Consider the following 27264-nt stretch of genomic DNA (forward strand, 5'->3'; position numbering starts at 1 on the left):
CTAAAAGCTGCTGCTGAACATTGGGGAGATCTGTAATTCGGAAACTGAGACTGCAGAACTGGGATCTTTCGAAATTCTCTGCAGTTCTGTGCTATCAGCACTTCTTGTTCCGATTGCAAAGATTTGAACTCCGAGCTCCTTTAGAGAAGAAGCTGGTGTGTACACGTTGTCAAAAGACCTTCCACCACTGAGCAGGATCAACATTTGTGGCACGCCATCCAGGCGCCGAGAACCAGAGGAAGGGGTGAAGACGTTGTCTCTCACATACTGGAGAGCCGCTCCAGTGTTGAGAGGTCTTCCCCCTTTGTGTCTCAGACCTCTCACCGTGTCAACAATATCTTGTTTCTTTTCGTACGTGTTCAGATAGAAATGAACCTCTGGTTCTCTACTGTACTGGACCACAGACACACGGTCTTTGTTCGCAGTGATGTTAAGCTTTTCCACTAGTCGTTGAATGAAATCCTTCATGGCTGGGAATCCATTCCGGGTTCCATCAGTGCCATCAAGCAGGAACACAACATCCTTTTTAGCCGTGGCAACTGGCACTGAAGAGGAAGTGATGTCATATTATTTAAGAAGGCTTGAGTAAGCACATCGTCTAATTAAATTTTCAAGCAAATATGACAAGGACTAACATGATTTTGCAAGAAAACGTGACTCTTAGTACTACTGTTTCCAGAAACATTTGCTTGGTTAAATTGAAGCTCAGACTAGACCAAGCACATTCACGCAATGAGATAACTGGCGCATGGCTGGCTAGGAAAGTACATTAACAGTAGTTTGCTTTAAATGTCTCAATTTTTATGGAAATACCACTGCTTAATCCTGGACAACTAAAGCGACGCATGGAACATGGCATACGTAATAACATACCCAGAACAGTAGGTGTCTCCGGTCTGGTGGTAAAACCAGCCAAAACCAACAGTTGCTGCTGAACGTTGGGCAGATCAGTGAATTCAGAAACTGCGATGGCAGAGCTGGGGTCCTTGGAAATTCTTTGCAACTCAGTGCTGTCTGCATTTCTTGATCCAATTGTAAATATCTGCACTCCAAGGTCTCTCAGAGAAGTAGCTGGTGTGTACACGTTGTCAAAGGACCTTCCACCACTGAGCAGGATCAACATTTGTGGCACGCCATCCAGGCGCCTAGAGCCAGAGGACGGAGTAAAGACGTTGTCTCTCACATACTGGAGAGCTGCTCCGGTGTTGAGAGGTCTTCCTCCTTTGTGTGTCAAGCCTTTGACCGTGTCAAGGACATCTTGTTTTCGTTCATACGTGTTCAAATAGAAATGAACCTCTGGCTCCCTACTGTACTGGACCACAGCCACTCGGTCTTTGTCATCAATTACATTAAGCTTCTCCACTACTCTTTGAACAAAATCCTTCATTGATGGAAATCCATTCCTGGTTCCATCTGAACCATCAAGTAGGAAGACAACATCTTTTCTAGCGGTGGAAACTGGTACTGGGAATGAAAACAATAGCGTTTAAATCAATGCCATTTTGACCAAAAAACCTCTTTGGCAAACAAACATCACATCATGACGAAAAACATCTCACACACAAAGGTAATGTATCTGCTGTCATTCTCACAATCTAATGTGGAAAGACACCCAAAGAACATTGTACTGATAGGGTCAACTGGGTTTACTTTGCAGGTAATACGCAACTAACGGAACAAACTTGCTTACTAAGCTGTTTTAAATGCACCTCTACAATTTCCGTTAACCCTTTCTTTAAGACTAGATTGAAGCAGCAGAAATGCGCCTCTACAATTTCCGTTAACCCTTTCTTTAAGACTAGATTGAAGCAGCAGAAATAAAACAGACAGACATACCAAGAACAGTTGGGGTCTCTGGTTTGCTGGGGACTGCAACTGACTCAACTGCAGCTAAAAGCTGCTGCTGAACATTGGGGAGATCTGTAAATTCGGAAACTGAGACTGCAGAACTGGGATCTTTCGAAATTCTCTGCAGTTCTGTGCTATCAGCACTTCTTGTTCCGATTGCAAAGATTTGAACTCCGAGCTCCTTTAGAGAAGAAGCTGGTGTGTACACGTTGTCAAAAGACCTTCCACCACTGAGCAGGATCAACATTTGTGGCACGCCATCCAGGCGCCGAGAACCAGAGGAAGGGGTGAAGACGTTGTCTCTCACATACTGGAGAGCCGCTCCAGTGTTGAGAGGTCTTCCCCCTTTGTGTCTCAGACCTCTCACCGTGTCAACAATATCTTGTTTCTTTTCGTACGTGTTCAGATAGAAATGAACCTCTGGTTCTCTACTGTACTGGACCACAGACACACGGTCTTTGTTCGCAGTGATGTTAAGCTTTTCCACTAGTCGTTGAATGAAATCCTTCATGGCTGGGAATCCATTCCGGGTTCCATCAGTGCCATCAAGCAGGAACACAACATCCTTTTTAGCCGTGGCAACTGGCACTGAAGAGGAAGTGATGTCATATTATTTAAGAAGGCTTGAGTAAGCACATCGTCTAATTAAATTTTCAAGCAAATATGACAAGGACTAACATGATTTTGCAAGAAAACGTGACTCTTAGTACTACTGTTTCCAGAAACATTTGCTTGGTTAAATTGAAGCTCAGACTAGACCAAGCACATTCACGCAATGAGATAACTGGCAGCATGGCTGGCTAGGAAAGTACATTAACAGTAGTTTGCTTTAAATGTCTCAATTTTTATGGAAATACCACTGCTTAATCCTGGACAACTAAAGCGACGCATGGAACATGGCATACGTAATAACATACCCAGAACAGTAGGTGTCTCCGGTCTGGTGGTAAAACCAGCCAAAACCAACAGTTGCTGCTGAACGTTGGGCAGATCAGTGAATTCAGAAACTGCGATGGCAGAGCTGGGGTCCTTGGAAATTCTTTGCAACTCAGTGCTGTCTGCATTTCTTGATCCAATTGTAAATATCTGCACTCCAAGGTCTCTCAGAGAAGTAGCTGGTGTGTACACGTTGTCAAAGGACCTTCCACCACTGAGCAGGATCAACATTTGTGGCACGCCATCCAGGCGCCTAGAGCCAGAGGACGGAGTAAAGACGTTGTCTCTCACATACTGGAGAGCTGCTCCGGTGTTGAGAGGTCTTCCTCCTTTGTGTGTCAAGCCTTTGACCGTGTCAAGGACATCTTGTTTTCGTTCATACGTGTTCAAATAGAAATGAACCTCTGGCTCCCTACTGTACTGGACCACAGCCACTCGGTCTTTGTCATCAATTACATTAAGCTTCTCCACTACTCTTTGAACAAAATCCTTCATTGATGGAAATCCATTCCTGGTTCCATCTGAACCATCAAGTAGGAAGACAACATCTTTTCTAGCGGTGGAAACTGGTACTGGGAATGAAAACAATAGCGTTTAAATCAATGCCATTTTGACCAAAAAACCTCTTTGGCAAACAAACATCACATCATGACGAAAAACATCTCACACACAAAGGTAATGTATCTGCTGTCATTCTCACAATCTAATGTGGAAAGACACCCAAAGAACATTGTACTGATAGGGTCAACTGGGTTTACTTTGCAGGTAATACGCAACTAACGGAACAAACTTGCTTACTAAGCTGTTTTAAATGCACCTCTACAATTTCCGTTAACCCTTTCTTTAAGACTAGATTGAAGCAGCAGAAATGCGCCTCTACAATTTCCGTTAACCCTTTCTTTAAGACTAGATTGAAGCAGCAGAAATAAAACAGACAGACATACCAAGAACAGTTGGGGTCTCTGGTTTGCTGGGGACTGCAACTGACTCAACTGCAGCTAAAAGCTGCTGCTGAACATTGGGGAGATCTGTAAATTCGGAAACTGAGACTGCAGAACTGGGATCTTTCGAAATTCTCTGCAGTTCTGTGCTATCAGCACTTCTTGTTCCGATTGCAAAGATTTGAACTCCGAGCTCCTTTAGAGAAGAAGCTGGTGTGTACACGTTGTCAAAAGACCTTCCACCACTGAGCAGGATCAACATTTGTGGCACGCCATCCAGGCGCCGAGAACCAGAGGAAGGGGTGAAGACGTTGTCTCTCACATACTGGAGAGCCGCTCCAGTGTTGAGAGGTCTTCCCCCTTTGTGTCTCAGACCTCTCACCGTGTCAACAATATCTTGTTTCTTTTCGTACGTGTTCAGATAGAAATGAACCTCTGGTTCTCTACTGTACTGGACCACAGACACACGGTCTTTGTTCGCAGTGATGTTAAGCTTTTCCACTAGTCGTTGAATGAAATCCTTCATGGCTGGGAATCCATTCCGGGTTCCATCAGTGCCATCAAGCAGGAACACAACATCCTTTTTAGCCGTGGCAACTGGCACTGAAGAGGAAGTGATGTCATATTATTTAAGAAGGCTTGAGTAAGCACATCGTCTAATTAAATTTTCAAGCAAATATGACAAGGACTAACATGATTTTGCAAGAAAACGTGACTCTTAGTACTACTGTTTCCAGAAACATTTGCTTGGTTAAATTGAAGCTCAGACTAGACCAAGCACATTCACGCAATGAGATAACTGGCGCATGGCTGGCTAGGAAAGTACATTAACAGTAGTTTGCTTTAAATGTCTCAATTTTTATGGAAATACCACTGCTTAATCCTGGACAACTAAAGCGACGCATGGAACATGGCATACGTAATAACATACCCAGAACAGTAGGTGTCTCCGGTCTGGTGGTAAAACCAGCCAAAACCAACAGTTGCTGCTGAACGTTGGGCAGATCAGTGAATTCAGAAACTGCGATGGCAGAGCTGGGGTCCTTGGAAATTCTTTGCAACTCAGTGCTGTCTGCATTTCTTGATCCAATTGTAAATATCTGCACTCCAAGGTCTCTCAGAGAAGTAGCTGGTGTGTACACGTTGTCAAAGGACCTTCCACCACTGAGCAGGATCAACATTTGTGGCACGCCATCCAGGCGCCTAGAGCCAGAGGACGGAGTAAAGACGTTGTCTCTCACATACTGGAGAGCTGCTCCGGTGTTGAGAGGTCTTCCTCCTTTGTGTGTCAAGCCTTTGACCGTGTCAAGGACATCTTGTTTTCGTTCATACGTGTTCAAATAGAAATGAACCTCTGGCTCCCTACTGTACTGGACCACAGCCACTCGGTCTTTGTCATCAATTACATTAAGCTTCTCCACTACTCTTTGAACAAAATCCTTCATTGATGGAAATCCATTCCTGGTTCCATCTGAACCATCAAGTAGGAAGACAACATCTTTTCTAGCGGTGGAAACTGGTACTGGGAATGAAAACAATAGCGTTTAAATCAATGCCATTTTGACCAAAAAACCTCTTTGGCAAACAAACATCACATCATGACGAAAAACATCTCACACACAAAGGTAATGTATCTGCTGTCATTCTCACAATCTAATGTGGAAAGACACCCAAAGAACATTGTACTGATAGGGTCAACTGGGTTTACTTTGCAGGTAATACGCAACTAACGGAACAAACTTGCTTACTAAGCTGTTTTAAATGCGCCTCTACAATTTCCGTTAACCCTTTCTTTAAGACTAGATTGAAGCAGCAGAAATGCGCCTCTACAATTTCCGTTAAACCTTTCTTTAAGACTAGATTGAAGCAGCAGAAATAAAACAGAAAGACATACCAAGAACAGTTGGGGTCTCTGGTTTGCTGGGGACTGCAACTGACTCAACTGCAGCTAAAAGCTGCTGCTGAACATTGGGGAGATCTGTAAATTCGGAAACTGAGACTGCAGAACTGGGATCTTTCGAAATTCTCTGCAGTTCTGTGCTATCAGCACTTCTTGTTCCGATTGCAAAGATTTGAACTCCGAGCTCCTTTAGAGAAGAAGCTGGTGTGTACACGTTGTCAAAAGACCTTCCACCACTGAGCAGGATCAACATTTGTGGCACGCCATCCAGGCGCCGAGAACCAGAGGAAGGGGTGAAGACGTTGTCTCTCACATACTGGAGAGCCGCTCCAGTGTTGAGAGGTCTTCCCCCTTTGTGTCTCAGACCTCTCACCGTGTCAACAATATCTTGTTTCTTTTCGTACGTGTTCAGATAGAAATGAACCTCTGGTTCTCTACTGTACTGGACCACAGACACACGGTCTTTGTTCGCAGTGATGTTAAGCTTTTCCACTAGTCGTTGAATGAAATCCTTCATGGCTGGGAATCCATTCCGGGTTCCATCAGTGCCATCAAGCAGGAACACAACATCCTTTTTAGCCGTGGCAACTGGCACTGAAGAGGAAGTGATGTCATATTATTTAAGAAGGCTTGAGTAAGCACATCGTCTAATTAAATTTTCAAGCAAATATGACAAGGACTAACATGATTTTGCAAGAAAACGTGACTCTTAGTACTACTGTTTCCAGAAACATTTGCTTGGTTAAATTGAAGCTCAGACTAGACCAAGCACATTCACGCAATGAGATAACTGGCACATGGCTGGCTAGGAAAGTACATTAACAGTAGTTTGCTTTAAATGTCTCAATTTTTATGGAAATACCACTGCTTAATCCTGGACAACTAAAGCGACGCATGGAACATGGCATACGTAATAACATACCCAGAACAGTAGGTGTCTCCGGTCTGGTGGTAAAACCAGCCAAAACCAACAGTTGCTGCTGAACGTTGGGCAGATCAGTGAATTCAGAAACTGCGATGGCAGAGCTGGGGTCCTTGGAAATTCTTTGCAACTCAGTGCTGTCTGCATTTCTTGATCCAATTGTAAATATCTGCACTCCAAGGTCTCTCAGAGAAGTAGCTGGTGTGTACACGTTGTCAAAGGACCTTCCACCACTGAGCAGGATCAACATTTGTGGCACGCCATCCAGGCGCCTAGAGCCAGAGGACGGAGTAAAGACGTTGTCTCTCACATACTGGAGAGCTGCTCCGGTGTTGAGAGGTCTTCCTCCTTTGTGTGTCAAGCCTTTGACCGTGTCAAGGACATCTTGTTTTCGTTCATACGTGTTCAAATAGAAATGAACCTCTGGCTCCCTACTGTACTGGACCACAGCCACTCGGTCTTTGTCATCAATTACATTAAGCTTCTCCACTACTCTTTGAACAAAATCCTTCATTGATGGAAATCCATTCCTGGTTCCATCTGAACCATCAAGTAGGAAGACAACATCTTTTCTAGCGGTGGAAACTGGTACTGGGAATGAAAACAATAGCGTTTAAATCAATGCCATTTTGACCAAAAAAACTCTTTGGCAAACAAACATCACATCATGACGAAAAACATCTCACACACAAAGGTAATGTATCTGCTGTCATTCTCACAATCTAATGTGGAAAGACACCCAAAGAACATTGTACTGATAGGGTCAACTGGGTTTACTTTGCAGGTAATACGCAACTAACGGAACAAACTTGCTTACTAAGCTGTTTTAAATGCACCTCTACAATTTCCGTTAACCCTTTCTTTAAGACTAGATTGAAGCAGCAGAAATGCGCCTCTACAATTTCCGTTAACCCTTTCTTTAAGACTAGATTGAAGCAGCAGAAATAAAACAGACAGACATACCAAGAACAGTTGGGGTCTCTGGTTTGCTGGGGACTGCAACTGACTCAACTGCAGCTAAAAGCTGCTGCTGAACATTGGGGAGATCTGTGAATTCGGAAACTGAGACTGCAGAACTGGGATCTTTCGAAATTCTCTGCAGTTCTGTGCTATCAGCACTTCTTGTTCCGATTGCAAAGATTTGAACTCCAAGCTCCTTCAGAGAAGAAGCTGGTGTGTACACGTTGTCAAAAGACCTTCCACCACTGAGCAGGATCAACATTTGTGGCACGCCATCCAGACGCCGAGAACCAGAGGAAGGGGTGAAGACGTTGTCTCTCACATACTGGAGAGCTGCTCCAGTGTTGAGAGGTCTTCCCCCTTTGTGTCTCAGACCTCTCACCGTGTCAACAATATCTTGTTTCCTTTCGTACGTGTTCAGATAGAAATGAACCTCTGGTTCTCTACTGTACTGGACCACAGACACACGGTCTTTGTTCGCAGTGATGTTAAGCTTTTCCACTAGTCGTTGAATGAAATCCTTCATGGCTGGGAATCCATTCCGGGTTCCATCAGTGCCATCAAGCAGGAACACAACATCCTTTTTAGCCGTGGCAACTGGCACTGAAGAGGAAGTGATGTCATATTATTTAAGAAGGCTTGAGTAAGCACATCGTCTAATTAAATTTTCAAGCAAATATGACAAGGACTAACATGATTTTGCAAGAAAACGTGACTCTTAGTACTACTGTTTCCAGAAACATTTGCTTGGTTAAATTGAAGCTCAGACTAGACCAAGCACATTCACGCAATGAGATAACTGGCGCATGGCTGGCTAGGAAGGTACATTAACAGTAGTTTGCTTTAAATGTCTAAATTTTTATGGAAATACCACTGCTTAATCCTGGACAACTAAAGCGACGCATGGAACATGGCATACGTAATAACATACCCAGAACAGTAGGTGTCTCCGGTCTGGTGGTAAAACCAGCCAAAACCAACAGTTGCTGCTGAACGTTGGGCAGATCAGTGAATTCAGAAACTGCGATGGCAGAGCTGGGGTCCTTGGAAATTCTTTGCAACTCAGTGCTGTCTGCATTTCTTGATCCAATTGTAAATATCTGCACTCCAAGGTCTCTCAGAGAAGTAGCTGGTGTGTACACGTTGTCAAAGGACCTTCCACCACTGAGCAGGATCAACATTTGTGGCACGCCATCCAGGCGCCTAGAGCCAGAGGACGGAGTAAAGACGTTGTCTCTCACATACTGGAGAGCTGCTCCGGTGTTGAGAGGTCTTCCTCCTTTGTGTGTCAAGCCTTTGACCGTGTCAAGGACATCTTGTTTTCGTTCATACGTGTTCAAATAGAAATGCACCTCTGGCTCCCTACTGTACTGGACCACAGCCACTCGGTCTTTGTCATCAATTACATTAAGCTTCTCCACTACTCTTTGAACAAAATCCTTCATTGATGGAAATCCATTCCTGGTTCCATCTGAACCATCAAGTAGGAAGACAACATCTTTTCTAGCTGTGGAAACTGGTACTGGGAATGAAAACAATAGCGTTTAAATCAATGCCATTTTGACCAAAAAACCTCTTTGGCAAACAAACATCACATCATGACGAAAAACATCTCACACACAAAGGTAATGTATCTGCTGTCATTCTCACAATCTAATGTGGAAAGACACCCAAAGAACATTGTACTGATAGGGTCAACTGGGTTTACTTTGCAGGTAATACGCAACTAACGGAACAAACTTGCTTAATAAGCTGTTTTAAATGCACCTCTATAATTTCCGTTAACCCTTTCTTTAAGACTAGATTGAAGCAGCAGAAATGCGCCTCTACAATTTCCGTTAACCCTTTCTTTAAGACTAGATTGAAGCAGCAGAAATAAAACAGACAGACATACCAAGAACAGTTGGGGTCTCTGGTTTGCTGGGGACTGCAACTGACTCAACTGCAGCTAAAAGCTGCTGCTGAACATTGGGGAGATCTGTGAATTCGGAAACTGAGACTGCAGAACTGGGATCTTTCGAAATTCTCTGCAGTTCTGTGCTATCAGCACTTCTTGTTCCGATTGCAAAGATTTGAACTCCGAGCTCCTTTAGAGAAGAAGCTGGTGTGTACACGTTGTCAAAAGACCTTCCACCACTGAGCAGGATCAACATTTGTGGCACGCCATCCAGGCGCCGAGAACCAGAGGAAGGGGTGAAGACGTTGTCTCTCACATACTGGAGAGCCGCTCCAGTGTTGAGAGGTCTTCCCCCTTTGTGTCTCAGACCTCTCACCGTGTCAACAATATCTTGTTTCCTTTCGTACGTGTTCAGATAGAAATGAACCTCTGGTTCTCTACTGTACTGGACCACAGACACACGGTCTTTGTTCGCAGTGATGTTAAGCTTTTCCACTAGTCGTTGAACGAAATCTTTCATGGCTGGGAATCCATTCCGGGTTCCATCAGTGCCATCAAGCAGGAACACAACATCCTTTTTAGATGTTTTTACTGGGACTGGAGAGAAAATTATGTTGTTTAAAATACATTTTGCTTTAGCACATTGTCTTGGAACCTTATCATTATTAAGAAACATAACTTCATATTTTTCCTTATCATAAAAAAATAATAATTTCAACAAAAATCCTATTCTTTTTTTTTTTACATGTCTTTTCTGATCAGTTAATCAGAATGTATGCAAAATTCAAAACTGAATGTACGCAACCAGCTTTATAAATCTTGAATTATTTTGGTCCAGAATTTAAGATGGAATATTTTTCAAATAAACTTTGAATGTTTATTGGAATAAATATGTTGTTTTTTTTTCTTACCTATTACTGTTTGTGTTTTTCTTTCCATTGTTACAGTATTTATTGCAGAGAGAAGCTGCTCCTGTATAAGTGGAAGGTCATTCAGTTCAGACACAGCTAGTGTAAAACTTGAGTCAAATGAAATGTTTTGCAGTTCTCTTTTGTCAGAGAGTCTTGTTCCTACTGGAAAAATCTGCACGCCAATGTCTTTTAGAGCAGATAGTGGTTCATCAATGGTATCCTTGGATCTGCCACTGCTTACTAAAACCAGTATTTGTGGAACTTTTTCTTTGTATCTGCTTCCAGAAGATGCAGTGAAAATATTGTTTTTCACAAACTGAAGTGCTTTTCCAGTGTTCAAGGGTCTTCCCCCTTTATGGTTGAGCCCTTTAATGGAATTTAATACATCTTCCTTTTTCGTGAATGAATTAAGGTAAAAATTCGCAACAGCCACATTACTGAACTGAATTACAGATATGCGGTCTTTTGCACTTTCCACATTGAGTTTTCCTGCAACACTGTACAGGAAGTCTCGAATGGCTTGGAATCCATTCCTTGTATTGTCAGAGCCATCCACAAGAAAAACAATATCCCTTTTTGACAAATCAGGTTGCTCTGAAATTGAATTGAAGATAGCAAAGCAATTTAACACAATATTACAGTCTAATATTCAGGAATTCCATTTCAGACCTTGTACTTCAATTCTATTGTATAGTAACTGCACTTTAATTGCACTCTGTCTAGAAATCTATAAAATATTAAATTCATCACACACTCAATTGTACATTAATTAATGCATTTTATTAAATATACAAGGTCTAATTATATAGGATAATACAATTTTTTAAATTCCTTACCATCAAATGTTACTTTTTCCTGAGGCTGTACTTGAGAAAGTTTTGTCAATAAATTCTGTTGAATGTTCTTCAACTTTTGAAGGTCAGTTATTGTGAATGCATTATCGGTCTGTGACGCAATTCCTTGAATTTCTGCATTGTCAGTCAACCCAATGGCAAAAGTCATCACTCCCATTGTTTGTAAAGCACTAGCTGGACCATGAACAGATTCTCTAGATCTACCACCAACAACCACTATGAGAATTTGATAGGCCCCATCCAGGTGTCGACTTCCAGCATTTTGAGTGAAGACATTGTCTTTCACAAACTTTAGGGCTGTACCAGTATAATACGGTCTTCCTCCCTTTGGTTTCAGATTCCTTATGGCATTTGATAAACTTTCTCTTGATGTATGAGTGTTTAGGTAGAAGTCAACCGCTGGAGTGCTGCTAAACTGGACAACAGAAACTTGATCTTTCCCCTGATCCACATGAAAAGCCTCAACCATGCTGCCAACAAACTCACGTATCGCAGCAAATTTATTTCTCATATCGTCTGAGCCATCAATAAGAAACACAATGTCTCGTCTAATGCTTGAGTCTGGAACTGACATGAAGAAAAGAAGACCAACAAAGAGACCATCAAAGAAAATGTAACATCCAAAAATTGCATTGTGAGATGTCTACATGTGCAATAATAGTTCCATTCAGATGAATAATTGTGTATACAATGTTTTTTCGGTGCAGTGTAATGTTTATTTTGTTTCTCAATTCCTATCACAAAAATCAAACTGCCAAAATGAGCAAATGTAATAAGTCTTACCAAAGTCTGTAGGCAGAATTTCTGAGGGTCCTTCAGTATGTGCAATTAGAGTTGTTATTTTCCCTACAACACTTTCAAGACTCTGGAAATCACGAACAGAAGCAGCATGTGCTGGTGTACTGGACATAGTTTGTAATTCCAGGGTGTCAGCATTCTGGGTCCCGATAACAACAGCTTTGATCTTTCTTCTCCTAAGTGCTTGTGAAATAGCTCTGACGTCATCAGCTGATCTTTCGCCACTGAATATAAGTAGAATCTGTGGGACGCCTTCCGAACTCCTGCCTCCAGATGAGGCAGTAAGCACTTGATCTCTTACAAATTCCAGAGCTGCCCCAGTCTTGAGGGGGCGTCCGCTTTTATGTTGCAATAATTTGATTGAATTAAGAGCATCAGCCTTTGTTGAGTATGAGTTTAGGTAGAAATTTGCAGTGGCATCACGACTGTACTGAACAAGTGCAACTCTGTCACCGTCTTCGTCAATATTAAGATTTTCTATTAATTTAAACAAAAAGCCACGGATTCCTTCAAAACCAGTTTTAGAATCGTCAGAGCCATCAATTACAAATACAATGTCCCTTTTGGCAAAATCTGAAAAGGGCAGAAAGTTCAAATGTTGAATAATAATTTAAAGTGAGTCATGTTTCATTTATCATCTTCACAAAAATAGACACACATACAGACACACTGCCTCTTACCAAGTACATGTGGTGTCATTGTTGGTCCTTTTTGAGGTGACATTCTTTTAACTAAAGACAAAACACTCTCTTCAACGGCAGGGAGGTCTTCTGAATCATTTATCATGAAAAAGTAGTTTGGTTTATGAGAAATGGTCTGTAGCTCAAGGGTGTCAGAGCCCACAGTGCCAATGCTGATTGGGATCACTCCAGTCCTTTTCAGCTCTGCCGCTGGGCCTCTGATATCATCCCTGGACCTTCCTCCATTCAGAAGAATCAGTATCTGTGGAACACCCTCAAGGTGCCTACTTCCAGTAGCCTCATCAAATGTGTTGTTAACAACGTACTGAAGAGCTGCCCCCGTGTTAAGGGGCCCCCCACCTTTTTTGGTTAGAGTTCTTACGTTATGAATGATGTCGTCCTTCTTTAAGTGTGTATTGAGAAAAAAGTCTGCGGCTGCTTCGCGACTGTACTGGACCACTGCAACCTGATTCTTGTTTGACCCAAAGTCAAGGTTTTTTACCACTCTTTCAATGAAATTCTGCATTAATTCAAAATTCCTTGATTGGTCAGAGGCATCAATTAAAAACACAATGTCACTTTTTCCAACATCTGTTATAAGAGACATGGACAGGGTATTGGAAAAAGTAGAGAAAAAGTGCAGTAGTCATGTAGTCATCGAAGTCATGTCATATACACATCTGATGCATTCATTGAAATTAGTCCTTTATTTTAAAGTAGAATGAATCTTACCTATAACAGATGACGAATGCAATCTTGGCTGGCGAGGCGTATGCTTTAAAAATGACACAAGTGTCTGCTGAATGTTTTGAAGGTCCTCAAATTCAGATATAGATACTGTGTAGCTAGGCATATGTGCAACAGTTTGAAGTTGAATAATATCTGCCTTTTTTGTCCCAATTGTGAAAGACAAAATATTTTCTTGTTTAAGACTAGAAGCGGGGTGTCTGATGTCGTCCTGGGACCTTCCACCAGTCAGCACTATAAGAATCTGAGGTACACCGTCCAGGCGTCTGCTTCCAGAGGAAGTGACAAAAACATTTTTTCTAACATAGTCTAGAGCCATCCCCAAGTTTTGGGGTCTTCCCCCTTTCAATCGAAGACTCCTGATTGCATTCAGCACATCTTGCTTTGCTGAATATGTATTCAGATGGAAATACACTTGGGGGTCACTGCTGTACTGGACCACAGACACCTGGTCACTGTTGGGGTTCACGGTGAGTTTTTCCACCACATTTTCAACAAACTGACACATAGCTGGGAATCCATCCCTAGTGTCCTCAGAGCCATCCAGGAGAAAAACTATGTCTCTTTGTGCTGCATCCAGTTCAACTAAAACACAGGTAAGGTAACTATCAGTAACAGAAAGACATTCATGGAGGAAATTCAATGTTACATACATACATTTTGCTATTAATATTTTCAGGGATACTTTGGTGTAGTAGTGGTAACTAGTTTTGAAAGTCAAAAGAAGCAGTTTGGAACACTGCAAGACGGATTCTAGATAAAAGATATGTTACCTCTGTAGGCTGAAAATGCAGGAATCCGTTTTATTTTTAAGAAAACGGCAATGATCAAGAAATCATTGGCTCAAGGAAGAGCAAAAGCTGAAAATCAAATCTTGGTGCTGAAGGGTCCTCATGGAGAGAACAAGCAAAAGCAGAGCAAACTTCCTCACTGTAACATTATGGAAGCTTGGTTTCAAATAGCAAGAAAAGGTATTTTGAAGTAAGCAAATCTGACTTTGGCTTCAAGTCGTATTAAAGCTCAGTTTCACATAAGATGAACAGGGAAGGCTTAAATGCAGACAGGAAAGCCAAGTTAATAAGTTGGTGGTAGTTCTTACCAACAACGGTAGGAGGCTCCTTCTCCATTTTAGATTGGAAAAATGTGAGAATGTCCGATTGAATGGATAAGAGTTCACCAAACGAAGGTAGATTGAAAAGAAACCTAGCGGAATATGCAATCTTTCTGAGCTCCTTTTCCTCTGCGTTCTTCATGCCAATGGCAAACGTCAGAATTCCAAGTCTTCTGAGATCAGCGGCAGGGCCTGCAACGTCATCGCTGGATTTTCTACCAGTCAGCACAAGAAGCACCTGTGGAACACCCATGTGATGTCGATTGCCAGAAGTGGGGACGAAAACATGGTCTCTAACGTACTGCAAGGCTGCCCCAGTATTGAGGGACCCTCCTCCTTTGGGTCGAAGACTTCTTACTGCATAGATAACGTCTTTCTTGGTTTTGTGTGTAGTAAACAGGAAGTGTGGCACAGCGTTATCACTGTACTGCACAACAGCAACTCGGATCATCTCCCCATCGATGTCAAGCTCGTCGGTTATTCTTCGTATAAATTCTCGGATGGCAGGCAATCCATTTCTAGACTCGTCCGAACCGTCAAGAAGAAAAACTATATCTCTTCTGACATCTGTAGTGTTAACTAAGACGTCAGAGAAAACAGAAATGACAGACAGGGATTTTTACCATTGACTGTGACTGATTTAAGGACACTTTAAATGCTGACCAATAAAATGTAGAAAGATGGTTGAAGCAAAGAGGAAATCGTTACAATATTAGTTTGCCAAAGCAAAGCTGGGAGGACAAATTAAAACATCTTTTCATGGGAAAAGATGTGAATGTTTACAAGGAATAAAAAGGACCAAGCGTCAGAAAGAGTTATTTCACTTGCCGAAACAAACGTATGAGTTTTATTTTGCCCAACGTACTATTCTTCATTTCTGCATTCATCTTAATAAACTGTTATATGACTGTATCAAATCACTTATAGCGTTCTTTATGAGCTATGAGCCAAACAAAGGAAATGCAAACAAATGAAGATGCCTATATTTATGGTCCAGAAGATTGTATCTCCAGCCATCTATATTTTTAAAAGCTTATAAGCTGAGAAGCAAGCTGTGTCACAGTGAAGCATAGATCAGGGAACCCAACAACCTTGTACGCAGGACAAGGATGGTAGAAAAGTCATCTTTCAGTGCCTCGGCAGGCCAGTCATTGTAAAAGAGTCCAATTATCAAAGTCAAGATGTGAATATATTGTGTCTCCTCCATTCAGAACAGCATTTAGTTACGGTAAGTATTGAAATGCTATTTGAGCAAACGTGGACATCAATCATAAGATTTTCCACTTTCCATCCGGCAAGAAGACAACATCGTTCCCTGTGTCAGCGGAGTGAGCCGACAGCGGTCAGAAACAGCGCAGGCCGAGAAAGAGCAGACGTATTTTGCCTTACCTTGCACCAGAATTTCTTCTAGCTGTTCATTTGGAAGGCTGACGAAGTTATTCAGTCTCTGATGCACCGCACTGAGCTGGCTGAATTCTTTCACGTTAAACGCAAAAGATGGGTTGTGGGAAATCGCCGCAATCTGCTTTGGGTCGGCGTCTTTTACTCCAACCCCGAAAGGTACCACTCCTTGTGTCTTTAAAGCACCAGCTGGATCCCTTACATTGTCCTGTGATTTGCTGGCAGTCAGAAAAATCAAGAACTGTGGAACGTTTTCTCCTGCTCTACTGCCATATGTTGGGGACAGGATGGTGTCCTTCATGAATTTCAGAGCAGCACCAGAGTTCAGATTCTGTCCCCCAGCAAGGGTCAGACCATTGACAGCCCTCAGCACTTCCTCTTTGGTTCGGTATGAGTTCAGGTAAAAACTTGGCTTTGGTGTCTCACTGTGCTGGACAACTGAGATTCGAATCTTGTCAAGGCCAATATCAAGGGGCTGTATGACCTTAATGAGGAAGTCCCTTATAAAATTAAAGTCTGATCTGACGGCATCAGAGCCATCGATCAAGAATGCAACATCTCTTTTCAATCCATCTTCTTCCACTGAAAAAGATGACAAAGGAGTGTTAACTCACTACAGTGAATCATTATTAAAAATGTCTTTGTTATATGCATCCTACTCAATGACTATATAGAGCACATACTTATCTGTCCCACTCTACACCGAGTAAAAATATTCCATTTATAATGTAATATACAGTAAATCTGCCTCTCTCCAAGGATGTCCAAAATGTCCTGCCATTTGTGTATGTACTCTGCATTCCGATATTAATGGCAGGATTGTGTCTCTGGAGATCCACTGTTCTCATCCCACACTGTTTTCAACCTTCAACACTTATTATTAGCCTATTAAGGATCTGCATTTAATTCAAGTCAGGATCTATTAAAAAATATTCTGGCATTCTTAAATAATAGCATTAAAGCATTTATACAAAATGCCAATATTATTAATATGATAATTTGATGTGTAAAGTCAGAGAAACTTGTCAACCATCTACTTTTCTTTAAAAAAATACATATATATACTTACCAATTATTTCCGGTGCAACTTGATCTGTATCTCCTACCACGGTGATCAAAGGTGTCATAATGCGTTCAACGACAGTAGATAGTCCACTAAAACTCTTCTCATGGTAAGCCAGAGTTGGGACAAATGCAATGGTGCGCAGGAAGCTTTCCTCCACCTGGCCTGCACCAACTGTAAAAGTCAGGACTCCAGCCAGCGCTATTCTGTCTGCCACTCTTTTGACCTCATCTTGCGATGGACCTCCAGTGACCAGGACAAGTACCTGCTGAACGCCCTGTCTGATGCGGGACCCAGCAGATGCCTGGAAGTGGTTGGCAAGGGCATACTGTAGCGCGGCACCAGTGTTCAAGACATTTCCTCCCACCAACTGCAGCCGTGCGATGTTGGCTAGGACCTCTTGTTTGGTGCTGTGGGTGTTGAGATAAAACTCTGTCTTTGATCTCTCAGCGAACTGCATCAGGCCAATGCGCACACGCTCGGGTCGTACGTCTAACCGATTTACCACCTCTGAGATGAAATTTTGGACAGCTGGAAGGTTTGCATTCCCAACATAGTTTGAGCCGTCCACTAGGAATACAATATCTCGGATTACCCTCTGCGTCTGGACTGTAGTCACCTCAGTCACTGTGAAAGAGAGAAGAGGAGACAGATTTGTTCTATTGGTTCTAATCACAATGAACCCTCACTCCCCCTTCATGGGCAAATCAAAATGATCTATAAATTAAATAGTGGTTGGTTTTACCTGTCTCTGTGGGTTCCTCTGAGATAATAACTCCAGTCAGTGTTGTAAGTGGGGAAACAATCTGTTTTAGATTGTTATTAAAAGAACGGATGTCCTTGGCCATGAACACCAAACTTTCATCGAAGGCAATCTTCTTCAGCTCCTCTTCATCCGCTGCTCTAATACCTGCTGCCACGGTCAAGACACCCATCTTTTGAAGGGCCTTGGCTGGTTGGTCTGTGCTGTCACTTGACCTCTTGCTAGTCATCAGCAGCACCAGCTGGGGCACACCTTCGCTTATCCGGCTACCCTTGTCTTGTCTCAACATGTTGATTCGCACAAAGTCCAGAGCAGCTCCAATGTTCACAGTTTGTGACGGTCTGGGGCGAAGTCTGCCCAGTGAAGCAAGAAGTTGTTCCCCGGAGCTGAATGTGTTCAGGTCATTTAAGGAACCAGCGGTGGTGGTAAACTGTGCCAAACCGACTTGCACCTGGTCGGGTCCTATTGGCACGGAATCAATAAATTTTTTGATGAACTCACGGATTCCATTAACAACGCCGGTACTCATACTGATGTCAACGAGAAAAATGATGTCCCTCTTCCCAACTGCCAGAACTGAAATGTAAATACACAAGAATTTAATTCACACAGTGATTCCCAAATAATGTATGATTGAGCACTGTAAAATGTTCTTATTGAGACAAAAAACTGGAATGAATATTGAATGAATATCTAAACCAATGGCAAACGTCCAGCATTTTTTGTATTGTAAGTAATTATTGAACATTAAATGCCAAACGTATTCATATTTTGTGACATTGTAGATCTTTTATTGATTAAAAAAAATATGTGGTGGAAGTAGCTTAGCGTAACACACTCGCCTATGAACCAGAAGACCCAGGTTCAAATGCCACGTCTGATAAATGCTGTAAATGTGAAATATAACAGTCTATAATAACCAATATAATAATAATGGTTGTGACTAAAATGACGCTGTGCAGCTCATCAACCATAATCCAAATTGTACACTAAAGATAGAACCACATAAAAACACATCCAATGTATGATTGAATTTAATCATAATATGTTACATTCACATGTGCACTGTGTATATAGATATTTTAAATGTGTATATAAAATATGACATCATACATATGTCACTGTTTTTTATTTGTATAGACTGATGTTTAATATTTTTAGCTTTATAGTATTTCTTTTTATCATTTTATGCATAAAGTTGAGGTGGCTCTGAGAATTTCATTACAGTAACAATGTTGCACTGAATTTGTATATGACAATAAAATTGAACTTAAATATGCTCAAATGCAGAATTAAGTATGATATCATACACCATTCTAGGGCCAGTGTTCTTGCCTTTTTTTAGGCTTAGTGGCTCAAACCCAGATGTGAGGAACCAGAAGTGTTTTTAAAAAAAATGTATATACACATACAATGTTACACCACTGCATTAGGAAATAAACGTAATGGACATGTCAGAATCAGGAAGCAGAAGTCCACACTAGGATTCCGTTTAAAAAATCCCAGGGGTTCCAAATCCTGGTTTAGAGCAGCCCCTTGCAGAATTTTGAAAGCATTGAGGGTTTAAATTGAACTTTCTGCCCCTGCTTAGCTGAGACAAATTCTGACTTCACACACTATCATAATGTGAGGTCAGTATAAATATGTAAGACCTAATTTAATTTAGAATGATTTCCTCCTTAGTAAAAATGCTAATTTTAAAGGACAATAAAACTTAATTTCTATAATATAAACATAACATATGAATGTGAAAAGCAATTATGTACCATGACTGTTCTGATATTTGAGGTCATTGGATATTGTTTTGTGTTTATTTATTTTAACATGTCAGTGATGACAAGCTATTTCTAATTTTTTGTAGATAGTTACTATCACATTAATCGTAAAGTAGCATGGATTCATTGCGCAAAAGTAAGTATAAGTGTAATCAGATGATAATTAGAGAGTCGTATGGGTACCCCGACCTATGAAAGGCTGTGATGGACAAATGGTCAATTCTCAAATAAACTCTACCCCTGTGTTCATTTAAAAGTCAAGCATGTGATATGTACATACCTTCAGAAATTTCCCTTTGCAGAGTAATGGTGCCCTGGATAACCCCTCTAACATATGGCAGCAGTTGGTCACGCATGCTGGCCACATTTGTCAGATCAGGAGTTTTTAATACGAAGCTTGAATCAGATACGACTGCCTCCAAACTCGCTGCTGCCTCGTCACCAATGGCAACCCCAAAGGTGTAGATATTTGCCTCTCTCACCGACCTTTCTCCTTCACTGAAATCATCAGTGGACTGCCCTGCACTGATTACCACAAGAATCTGGTTCACCCCCTCCTCTGCTCTGCCTCCTGCGTTTGAACTCAGTGTGCTTTGAACCACCTCCACCAAGGCAGCACCCAAATTTGCCTCATCTCCCCCGGGGAACCCGAGCACTTTCACTGCATTCAGGACGGACCGCTTGTCACTACTGAGATAATGTGTGATCTCAGGGGCGTCACTATACAGCACCACTGCCACCCGGATGGCGTCCCTGCCCAGGTCGAGCCCTTCGATCACTCTCAGGGCCAAATCACGGGCGCGAGGGAAGTTGGCAGCTCCAATGTTCTCTGATCCATCAATTAAGAATACAAGGTCAGCGGACTCTTGTGCTTTAGGAAGAGAGGAGAGGGAGATAAACAGAACGTGAGTGTTAAAACACAGACAGAGAAAGAGAGAGAGAGAGCAGATATGTAATTTGTTGGAGAAACAAACACATCAATACAAGGATTTTTCATTCTGCATGTATAGAAAACCAAGGAAGATGCCGTCCAGTCTCATGCTCATTCATTAATGACCTAAGATTCTGGCGTGACCATCTTCATCTTGGGTTTCATCACATGCAGACTCGTGTTACAGAAAACAGTGATAACAGTACCAGTCATGACTCTGTGTCTCATCCATGTTGCCAGATTTAGTACCTTTTGAACTACATTGGTCTAAGCATCAACACTTCAAAAGTGTCATATAGATAGATCCTCCATATTGGTTATACTTTCATGTTTCATATTGCATATCATGCATGCAAAATTTAAATGCATGCATTCATTATTTCAATTCTACTTATATCATTCATGTAAATTGATGTAAATGAAGTCAATTACAGTAGAGCTTATACAAATTTCCTGTAGTGTGAGGCAACATTGCAAAGATGAGTCCAATCAGGTTCATCACCGTATAAATTATAAAATGCTATACACAGATTTTGTATAGATCCATCAACATTCAAAAACAAGACACACTGTGTTCACGTATGCAAGCAACGGTGGGAAGTTAAAAGCTTAGAGTGTTGTGAAATGCCTTGTATGATTAAATGTGCTTGTAATATATACACTACAGGCCAAAAGTTTGGACACACCTTCTCATTCAATGTGTTTTCTTTCTTTTCATGACCATTTACATTGGTAGATTCTCACTGAAGGCATCAAAACTATGAATGAACACATGTGGAGTTATGTACTTAACAAAAAGTGAAGACCTGGCCTCCACAGTCATTGGACCTGAACCCAACTGAGATGGTTTGGGGTGAGCTAGACCAACAAGTGCTAAACACCTCTGGGAACTCCTTCAAGACTGTTGGAGAACCATTTCAGGTGACGACCTCTTGAAGCTCATCGAGAGAATGCCAAGAGTGTGCAAAGCAGTAATCAGAGCAAAGAAACTAGAATATAAAACATGTTTTCAGTTATTTCACCTTTTTTGTTAAGTACATAACTCCACATGTGTTCATTCATAGTTTTGATGCCTTCAGTGAGAGTCTACCAACGTAAATGGTCATGAAAATAAAGAAAACATATTGAATGAGAAGGTGTGTCCAAACCTTTGGCCTGTACTGTACACTGAATGCATATAGGCAAATGTTGTGTGTCAAATATGAAACATGTAGACCCTCTGGCTAATCTGAAAAGTGTTATGAAGTAACATAAATCTATAATGAAGCTAATGCAAATCCCACTATTCTTGTAACACTAATGTATTTGTTAATCTGTTAACAAACATGCAACATGAATGGTTTCATGGTGTGGCCATGAAAACGATGGCTGGTGAAGCAGCGGTGAATAGTTAGGAAGGGTCATTTCTGTGTAGCCATTGTGTTTAATGATCTTAATTGTTAAAAAAAGACAGAGTGCTGAAATTAGTATGTCGTTCATGGAGGGCTTTTTGTGGTACCTTTTAAAAATCCTGTGAAAACAGTCCCAGGACTGACAGCAGGATATCAAAGCCTGAGAGCTACTGTTACAGTCATAGACTAGAGAAAGTGTCTGTGCTGCAATGGCAATGAATGAGGGTATAACATCAACACAAACTATGTAGGTTATGAACTGAGAGGAACAGTTCCAGGTCTCAAATCTGTGTACATCTGAGTCACATCTATGTCTTATAAGGCCTGTCTGTGTATCAACAGCATTTTTCTTTCAAAATAAAATGAATTCCTGCAAACCATCAAATTAGTCGACCTTTAAATAATGGAAGTTTAAGTTTTCAGAACCCTTAAAAAAAAGACCCTTAAAAATCCTTAAAAACTAAAAATGAAATGTTATGGGTACGCATAGTAATAAACTGGAGGTTTACATACAAACACATAAAATACACAATGTTCTCTAACAATGTTCTGGATTTTTAATTTATCCATTTTGTAAAGAATTGGATTCAGATTTTCAGTCAGATGGGTTTTGCTGAAAATGACCGTGATATACCCTAGGGAAAGAAAGTCATGCAGGATCTTACCTTCCTGAGCAGAGAGTCTTGGGGGCAAATCTGAACATATCAGAAGAACTCCGACAAGGGTGCACAGTGGCAACAAGCGAAGTTTTCCCATTGTTGCTATAGCGCCAGGTGATACACCTGAAATCAAAAGACAACACAGAATTATTTTTATTCAGTGTTTAATGATTAAGACATGATTAACAATGTATCAGATAATGCAGAATCAGGGTTAAATGGATGTCGATAGTATCGGAGGTCTCTGTTGGTACTATTACCAGTGGTGGACAGTAACAAAGTAAGTCACAACTGTACTGTACTTTTTTCATGTACTTGTACTTTACTAAAGTATTTCCCTTTGGAGAGACATTTTACTTTAACTCCACTAAATTTCAAATAACAATAATAATGTGTTATTTCTTACATGCAATCTGCACTGCTCTGTATCCAATTTGTGACTATTAAATGGATCATGAAAATAGGCAGAACGAAAAAAAAGACAGCACAACTATAACACATCTCTTCATGTTTAGCAGGTAACACCTACAAACACAGCAAACCCCACCCTATGACATCATCTATTTCTCTTACTTCTGAATCTATACAAACTTTTGTTTAATTTTTACAAACTTTTGTTTACTTTTTTTCAGTGCATCCGTACAGTGTAAAAAGTGAACACTGGCTAAACTTTAAAGAATTGAAGTAATCTGTCGCACTTAAATAAAACTCAACAATGTCAAGCCAGTGTGTCTCTCCCTTCTCCCCGTTCCATGGCATTACATGCAAAGGATCATTTGAATGAATATCAGACAAATGAAAGACATCCTGTTAAAACATAGTCATGCCAGAAGTGACGTTTCATCTAAAATGAGTTGATTAAGCGATACCTCTCTTACAAAAACTAATAATAAAACATTAGAACCTCAATAAATTGCTAGTGTGCTATTCGATGACTGCAACTGCGGTTCACACAAACTGTTCCAAATGCTAACTTTACTCACACAGCGAGACGAACAGACCAACAGACACGTGCACTTAGCACAGTCAAGATAAATATCCAGACCTGCAGTATCACAAATTGTTTAATACTGTGTTAAATATTGCACCATTCCTTTCTTGTTACCTTACTTCACCTTTTTGGTAATGTTACATCACCAGAAATGTCTTTGAAAAAACACAAACACTTGATATACTTCTAGTGGCGGTTTCTGCTATGGGCGACATGGGTGGTTGTCCCAGGGCAGCATTGTGGCAGGGCGCCCATGCTGCCCTGCTATCACGATTGCATGGCCACTGATCGGTTTTCTATCCCCTGTTTGCGGGGAGTAAGGGCGCCTAAGGACTGGCTGGCGCTCACAAAGTAAAACACAATGAGGAATTTAGCTCCTTATTCCAATATCAGTTCCACCTTAAATACTGCTCGGCAGGCTGCAATAGCTGTATTGCGCCTGTAGGGGGTAAAGTTCAGTGAGGCTTACAGCCAGGAAATCTGTTTCAGAAATGAAGAATGTTTTAAATCTGTATATGGTGATGATCTCTGTGCCCACTCCACATCCTGAACTATTAGAAATGGTATCATTTCTAATGGATTTATGATGAATATGGACAATTCAGTGTAAAATAACTAGTATTGCGGGCAGCAAAACTAGTTTTGAATAAGGAGCTGTAAATAACGGGCTAACTTCGGCGTCTTTGTATACTCTAAATTCTATACTTCTAAATGTGTATTGATTTACATTCGGGTGATCCTTGGTTTACAGTAAAATATTTCTAAATGTTCTAAATATGTTTTATATTGCTATGTGTGTGTTTGGTCTTGCGGGGAGTGCCAGAGGGGAAGTTCGCCCAGGGCACCAAACAGGCTAGGACCGCCCCTGCATACTTCATTTGTAAAAGCTGATTAGATCTTTACTTTGTAAAAACTGGGAGGAAAAGTGTATAAATGCTTCACTGAAATCCAATCCAATTAAGCCAACATGCATTACAAAATGCACATGCATTAAAAAATTCACCAGAACTGATATGCAAAATATGTTCTCTTAAATTTAAAAGGGGACAACTGATAGACAGCACGTGACAGGAGGAGAGAGGTCTTAAATGAAAGGTATGTGAAGGTCAATCACCCCTAATTCACAAAGGTCACTGACATTTTTGTTTCTGTGTAAAAAAATCAGTTAAAATAGAAAATAAGGGTTAGGGCATGTATAATAATAAAAATTTTCAATTTTGTAAAATTTGCTGTGCATTGTGTCTCTTCTTTATTTTGAGGGCAACCCTAATTCTAACACTAACCTATAACAAGAAAAATATGTGTAACCCTAAAATATGTGTAACCCTAAAACCTCTTCTGCAAAATGACTCTTTCAGCTTATGCTGGTATCAACCACGGGCTTCCTCATAATTCCAAAATCTTTCATAACCCGCACCCCTGAATTTATTTACATTTACAGCATTTAGCAGACGCCCTTATCCAGAGTGACTTAAAGTCAGTAGTGACACTCAGGGTTAAGTGTCTTGCTCAGGGACACAATGGTAGTAAGTGATGTTTGAATCTACCACCCAAGACCCACATTTGACCTGCCTGCTGATATGATTACTATGATATGCTATAGTACACTTCATTGCCATAGGCTGTTAAATTAATGGCATTTTCTCTTCTTCTTTAACATGACTGTACAGAGAACGGTAGAGGTGAACAGCTTTTTTTATGTAGTGACATAATTCATAAAACTCACAGTTCGTTTAGGAACAGTTCATTAATCTGTAACTGCTCACGATTTGTGCCTTGACTTTGTTTCCTGTCCACAATTGTTGGATCATATCTGGATGTAATCAATCAAACACAATGGAATACAATATTATCTAATACACCAATATACCTGATTAAAAAAATTCAGGTTTACTTAATCAAACTTAACAAAATTATGCAAACAGTGCAATGCCCCATTTGGCTTACACAAAAAAAGGTTAATGACTGATGTTGTTTCAGGCCATTCTAAATGTTCTCTGATGCATTCAAAGTATGGTTTGTTAATTCCAATCATTCTCACTTCCGCTTGATTTATTTCTATGCTTCAAATAGAGTCATAATGTTTAATGGGCCTGATGGGTTAGAGATGAACCAGGAGACCACAAAGTCCCAAGTTCAAACCCCACATTGTCTTAAGCAAGACACTTAACCGTGAGTGTCTCCAGGGAGACTGTCCCTCTCATTAGTGACTAGAAAAAACTCTCTGGACAATGGTGTCTGATAAATGCCATAACTGTTATGATATGTAATATGGTATTTGGTGGTCAAATTATTAATTGTCATATTATTGTAATTGTTCCGGATATAACGTTTCTCTGTGCCGGTTCTCTATATAACGGTTCTCTGTTTCTCTGTATGCTGTTGCATCTTGTAATCTAGAGTAGGTCTCCACCTGCTGGTGCAAAAATAATACTGCATAATGTGCTGCAGATGTTGAGACCAATGAGTCAGAAATGAGCCAAATCCATCAATCCAGTGCTTAATTGATTGGCTCCATTTGTTGCTAATTATAAATGCATTTTTTGCTCAATTTTCTGCCTAGTGGGTATGAAAGAAAGAAAGTCACAGACACATGTCACAACCAGTCTTGTCCTGGAACCCTCTGGCTCGGAGGAGAAGTAGAATGGCTTTTACCTGCGAGCACATTTGTCCAGGTTGGCCATAAATGTGGAAAACCTTCCTCAGCTCCCTCTGTGGGAGGGTACGGTCTCCCAGTATTGCCCAGAAGTGAACAGAAATACCTCTAACTCTTGAGTGTTCTGCTATCTTACAAAAAGTCCAGAAAATGTTGGGTACGCCGCTGAGGTTTTCCCGTCCTTTCGAGACTTTCCCGTCCTTTCAGTTGCAGAAGGCGCACATCTCTGACCTTATCCCATCCCACTTATCTCTCTTTCCCCTCTCCCCTACAGGCTGTAATACCAAGCATTCTTCTACACCTAAACTTTGGCCTGTGTGTTCTGCTCAGCACTAAAAAATGCTATAAATGACAAAGCTCAACCCCCCCCCGTTACCAACATCTTCAGTGTCCAAAGACACTGCAGTGTCTGCATTATGCATTAGAAAAAGAAACATTCCAGTTAAAATATTCATAGTTCTCTTACCCTGTGTGTAAAGGCAATGTATTCCACAACTTAAAAATCTGCTCGATAACACTCTGTCCCGTGGGGCATTATCCTGCTGGTAACTCCACTGAACAGTCGTGTCAAATGTTTTCGGCCCAAAGAAAAAGGTGCGCCGAGAAGTAAGTCGGAGACTCTTCACAGACACCCTTCCGTTAGCTCACCAAAGGAGCTGTGGCATGGTCTCAAAGGCTGGAGCAGGACAAACTCAGAAACTCCTGGAGAGCTGCCACACTTACTTTCCACCTCCCACTTTCCTCTGAGAAGAAGAAGAAGGAGAAGTAGAAAAAAGGAAAAAGAAAGGGATGGAGTTCTAAATGAAAACCAGACACACAGAGCGCTGTTTGCTCTGGAAGTCGGCACTGGGAAAGATGATGTCATGAGTTTTCTTCTCCTCTCCTTCCACTTTTCCAGTCCATCCAAAGAAAGGCATATTCAAAGGACAACTGAATGGCATGCTTTATTGAAGAATAAAAATGTAAAAATTAAAAAATTCGCTTCCAGAGGGTGGTTGTCAGGGGTTTTTAAAAAAAAATAAAAGCACTTTTTTTTAAAGCACAATTATACTTTTTATGTCATAATGTCCATGCAGTTCAGGTAATGCGAGTATAATTCTATTTATATGGTTTTCATATTATTAGACTT

General features: G+C 41.0%; 1 protein-coding gene across 1 annotated transcript; it reads right to left on the minus strand.

Moving 5' to 3' along the window:
• Nucleotides 1–26962, minus strand: col6a3 (collagen, type VI, alpha 3). Its single transcript, XM_028964676.1, has 21 exons — nt 26602–26962; nt 22495–22611; nt 19788–20378; nt 17715–18308; nt 16976–17596; nt 15895–16479; nt 12648–13238; nt 11953–12540; nt 11133–11736; nt 10316–10887; nt 9402–10001; nt 8439–9029; nt 7511–8104; nt 6548–7138; nt 5620–6219; nt 4657–5247; nt 3729–4328; nt 2766–3356; nt 1837–2436; nt 874–1464; nt 1–545 (listed from the first exon to the last, which is right to left on the minus strand). The coding sequence occupies exons 2-21, from the start codon at nt 22583–22585 to the stop codon at nt 1–3; spliced, it is 11331 nt and encodes a 3776-aa protein (XP_028820509.1). The 5' UTR covers nt 22586–22611; nt 26602–26962.
• Between the last annotated feature and the right edge of the window lie 302 nt (nt 26963–27264).

This window comes from Denticeps clupeoides, chromosome 20 (genome assembly GCF_900700375.1).
Source record: "Denticeps clupeoides chromosome 20, fDenClu1.1, whole genome shotgun sequence".
Taxonomy (NCBI): domain Eukaryota; kingdom Metazoa; phylum Chordata; class Actinopteri; order Clupeiformes; family Denticipitidae; genus Denticeps; species Denticeps clupeoides.